Source organism: Eurypyga helias, unplaced genomic scaffold (genome assembly GCF_000690775.1).
Source record: "Eurypyga helias isolate BGI_N326 unplaced genomic scaffold, ASM69077v1 scaffold22864, whole genome shotgun sequence".
Classification (NCBI taxonomy): domain Eukaryota; kingdom Metazoa; phylum Chordata; class Aves; order Eurypygiformes; family Eurypygidae; genus Eurypyga; species Eurypyga helias.
In genome coordinates this window covers 1-4,136 of record NW_010244629.1, presented here as the reverse complement: position 1 = coordinate 4,136, position 4,136 = coordinate 1, and the positions used below count along the sequence as shown (strand labels likewise).

At 62.1% G+C, this 4,136-nt stretch overlaps 1 protein-coding gene across 1 annotated transcript; it reads right to left on the bottom strand.

Moving 5' to 3' along the window:
• Nucleotides 1-3,159: 3,159 nt before the first annotated feature.
• On the bottom strand, nucleotides 3,160-4,132 carry B4GALT7 (xylosylprotein beta 1,4-galactosyltransferase, polypeptide 7; the record flags this gene model as incomplete). The annotated part of the gene is made up of 4 exons (XM_010149823.1): nucleotides 3,160-3,315; nucleotides 3,476-3,580; nucleotides 3,740-3,823; nucleotides 4,085-4,132. Coding segments are annotated over 4 exons (393 nt in total), but the record flags the coding sequence as incomplete, so codon positions are not given.
• Nucleotides 4,133-4,136: the final 4 nt, after the last annotated feature.

Below are 4,136 nucleotides of genomic sequence, written 5' to 3'. Positions count from 1 at the left end.
GGTCGCAGAGGGGCAGGGCTGGGACTCCACAGGTTCTCTCTGCCCCCGAGCATCCCGACCCCCTCCTCAGGGTTGTTGAGAGCACAGGAACGCGGGAGGCCTCCGGCTTGGCTCCGCAGGGCTCTGGGACAGCAGGCAGGGTGTTATCCATCCGCAGTAAGGCGATGGGGAAAAACCTCATCCCTTCCCGCTGGGCCGCTGCTAATAATGAAGCGCGTGGGGGGAGAACGGAGCCGAGCGACCTCCGAGTCACATTCAGAGCTATAAAAGGAAGCCGGGTCTCCAGCACGGCGCCTCTTCCACAAAAGCAACCGGAGGATGAGGGGGCTGCGCGCGGAGCTGAGAAATAGCTGCCAGGCAGCGGGAGAGGAGCCTCGAGCACCGAGCGAAGTGCGAGGTGCACATATGCTCTCTGTTCCTGCGCATCTACAGCTTCGTGAAACCTGCCTGAAACTGTGTCAGCTATTTTGAACGGCGCTGAGGAATACTGTGCTCCGCGGGCCCCGGCTGCTCTTCGGGGAGCGGGAAGCGGCTGGCGTACAGGTGGCCAATCCCAAAACCCGTGTGAGGGAGAGGCAGGAGCAGGGCTGCTGGGCCAACATCTCCCTCCAGCCGACCACAGCGAGACGTGACAGGTCCTGGGAACACCTCCGGAGCAGCGCAGCGTGTGCCCTGGAATCTTCATGCTGGATATCAGCGCTGCTCTGGGAGCTCGGGCAGCGTCCCCACATCGCCTTGGGGCGAGGAGGCCCAGAGCTGGGGAGGACACGCTGGGCCTGCCTGCACCTCGGATGATGCAAGGTCTGATCCTCACGCCCGGCACTGCCACCTCGCCCCTTCCTCGGGGGGCAGCCCCCACCCACCCTTGTCCACGGAGCCTCGGGCTCCTCACCCAACTCTGGAGCAGCATGAAGAGCAGATGGCACCGGATCTCTCCAGACGCCCCATCCTGCTGCCCCTACACAGTACACGACCCCCACGCTTGCCTCTGATGCTTTGCCTCCTTCATCCCGGTGCTCCTCCCCGGAGGTACATCCTCGGGGCCACTCAGCTTCCCAGGATGACGACAGCTTCGGTCTGGGATGTCTGCGAGCACCCAGCAAAGCAACTGGAAGCGCCAGGCAGGGGACAAGGACAGAAGGGGGCCAGGAAACACGGAGAGCCTTGGTGCCAGCGCTGGTGACGGGGCTGAACACAGGGATACCGGCTGCTCGGCTCCGTCTGCCCAGCTTGAGGAGGCAGCAGCACCCAAAACACATGCCAAAACCTCAGAGCCAGCGCGCTGCAGTCCCACACGTGGAACCATCTGTGAGCCAGCCCAAGCACCCTCCGCTCCAGAGCGGCACAGCACCACTTCACCCAGCAGCCGGAGCAGGCGGCCAGGCCAGGCTGGTGATGGAGGAGAGGAGCCCAGCATGAGCAGGGGTCTCCTTTGAGAGTTGGGGGCGTCTCTGCCACCCCTCCACACACCAGGCTGAGCAGCAGCATCCTGGAGGTCACAGTGCCTGTTCACTCCCAGCACAAGCGGGCATGGACCACATGCTGCTCCACAGCCGCTGCTCCTGCCTGGGGCTCGAGAGCCAGGCTCCTAGAAGGGCATGCACACCCCTACCCAACTACACAAACCCCACTTCCCAGCAAGAGGTGCTGGTGTGGCTGATTTCTACCCAACTGGCAGCCCCCAGGGCCCTTCCTCACCTGCTGGCACCTTCCCAGCTGCTGGGATCCGGCACTGCAGAGTGCCCAGGGACATTTCCAGCATCCAGGGGACATTGACCTCCTCCTCCTCGTGTCTCCTGTCCCAGGGCACGGTCCCAGCATATTGTCAGTGCTTCAGCTGTCTCCCATGGGCTGTTCTCCTCTGGCAGCAGCAGGTGCCCAGGTCACCCGGGGACCTGGGGTGTGCAGTGCCCAGGTCCCCTCCTGCCCAGCAGCACTCCAAGGCCGACACAGCCCTTTGCTCGGGCACCTTCCCCAAGGCCACATCCACAGCAGGGGCCTGAGCCCACAGCAGAGCCCTCACAGGACTCAGCAACTGCATAGCCCAGCCCTGCTGGAAGGGGCAGCCTTGGTCCTCGTGCTGCCCACACCACAGGAGAAGCTGGCCTGGCAGCAAGGCAGGGCCAGGCAGCTGGAGTGAGGGGGTGAGACCTGCAGCCTGGGCCCCGCTCAGCCTTGCCTCTCTCTCCTCAACGCAAACCCTCCTGCTCCCACCTCGAGAAGAGTGTCCCAGCCCCAACCTTGCCCAGGGAAGCTCTTGTTACCCTCATCTCAGGCAGATTTGGGGCAACTGTCCTAATTCCTGCACTTCCCTCACACTGTTGCTCCGGCTCCACAAGCACTGTGGTGAGCCTGGCCACCAGTCTTTCCCAGGACACCTCACACAGGGCCAGAGCAGATCCCGGTTCCCCTCAGCACTGCTGGGGTGACATCAGACTCTCCAGCATCCTCTGCAAAAGGCCAAGGCAGCACATGCCACAGAAGGCAGGCAAGGAAGGGAGCAGCTCAGCCGGAACTCTCCTCCTCGCTCCACAAAGACAGAAGTCCCGGGCTACCTCAACTGCTGACATCCAGCAGAGCTGAGGATGCTGGGGCTGGGGGACCCGGCCCAACCACATCTGCTTCCAGCAACGAAGCAACCCCAGCACAGCCCTGGGGACACCAGGCAGCTGGAACACAGGCACCATCTCACTCAGAATCCATTTCAGAGTGGCTTGGCCTCCAAACCACATCAGATTGCCTCTCCAGAGAGAGCACAGCCAGAAATGGGCGTGCTGAAGGCAGTAAGGTGAAGGGAGCAGGAAAAAAAGAGCTGTGTGGCACAGCCCAGGGCATTCACAACTCACAGGTGCCCTGACAGTTCTTTATTGTCCTCTGAGCTGGGTGGCAGCTCAGCCATGTCCAGTGCAGGAAAACTGCCTCCTGCACCTGCCCTGGGAGGCAGCACCAGTGACCACAGCGACGCCGCAGAGTCCTGCTCTCAGACTCTTCTGTTGGTCCCAGCAAAGCCCGGTTCTCAGCCCTTTCTGTTCCACTGCATCTCGCCAGCACTGCCACGCTCGTCTGCTGCAAAAATCCTGCCTGCTCCAAGCAGCTCGGCGGCAGCCGCGGTATCTTGGCACAAGCACAACGCACGCGACCAGCGCACGGGAGACGGGCTCAGCCAAACGTGCACCAAGGGGTCTCACTTGTGTCACAGTCCAACAAGATATTAAGAACGGTGCAAGGGGCTCCTGCCACACTCAGAGCTGTCCGTGACTCGATTTGGTACCTCACGTTGTTCAGACCTCCCTCACGATCCACCTTAAACTGTTCCTGAGAAAGAGAAAGCTCATTCAGCGGAGGGGGAAGCCCCCCTTGCCCGGGAAGGGAGCGCAGAGCTGGCAGAGGACGACATGAGAAATGAGTGCTCAGAGCACATGGTGATCACAACCCGAATCTCCCGTGGCTCCCTCTGAGCACACTAAGGTCTCACCTGCTTCTGCGCAGCAATGCGCTTCTGGTCTCTCTTCCGCCAGGCTGGGTCGTGCAGGTGCTGGAAAGTCTCATATCCAGTCGTGATTCCAGAGGGACGGCGAACCTGGAAGAAAAGCAAAGCTTCGGTAAAGCTACCGGAAAACTTGCCGCGCCTGATACTGGAGTGGGGAGCGCAGAAGGTCCCAACTGGGCGGCTACAGCCGGGGGCCCGGCGGGGAGACAAGGGCAATTTCAACCCAGGAGGCCACGGAGGACCCCTGACCTGGAGACCGGCTCCTTTGATCCGTCGATAGAACTCGTCGTCCTCCCGACCCCAGCCCCAGAAGCGGTTGGACATGCCGTTGCACTGAAACGAGAGGGGCATCGTCCCGGCAAAGTCCGGTCCAGCACAACGCCACGCGCGCAGAGGAGCAGACCCCAGCACCACAAGCCCCGAGCACCAGCGCAGCCTCCCCTCCCCCAGCGCATGCCGCAGGCTCTGTCCCCGAAGCATTTTGACTCCTTTTCCCCCTTCCCAAGCGCAAAGCACAAAACGCACGACTGTTCACCAAAAGAGCATCACAGCCCCTGCCCCAAACCGGCCAGGACGTCCCAGCCACGCGCTCACCATCTCGTAGTGCTGCTTGGTGAGCAGCAGGATGCCGCCCACGTAGGTCTTG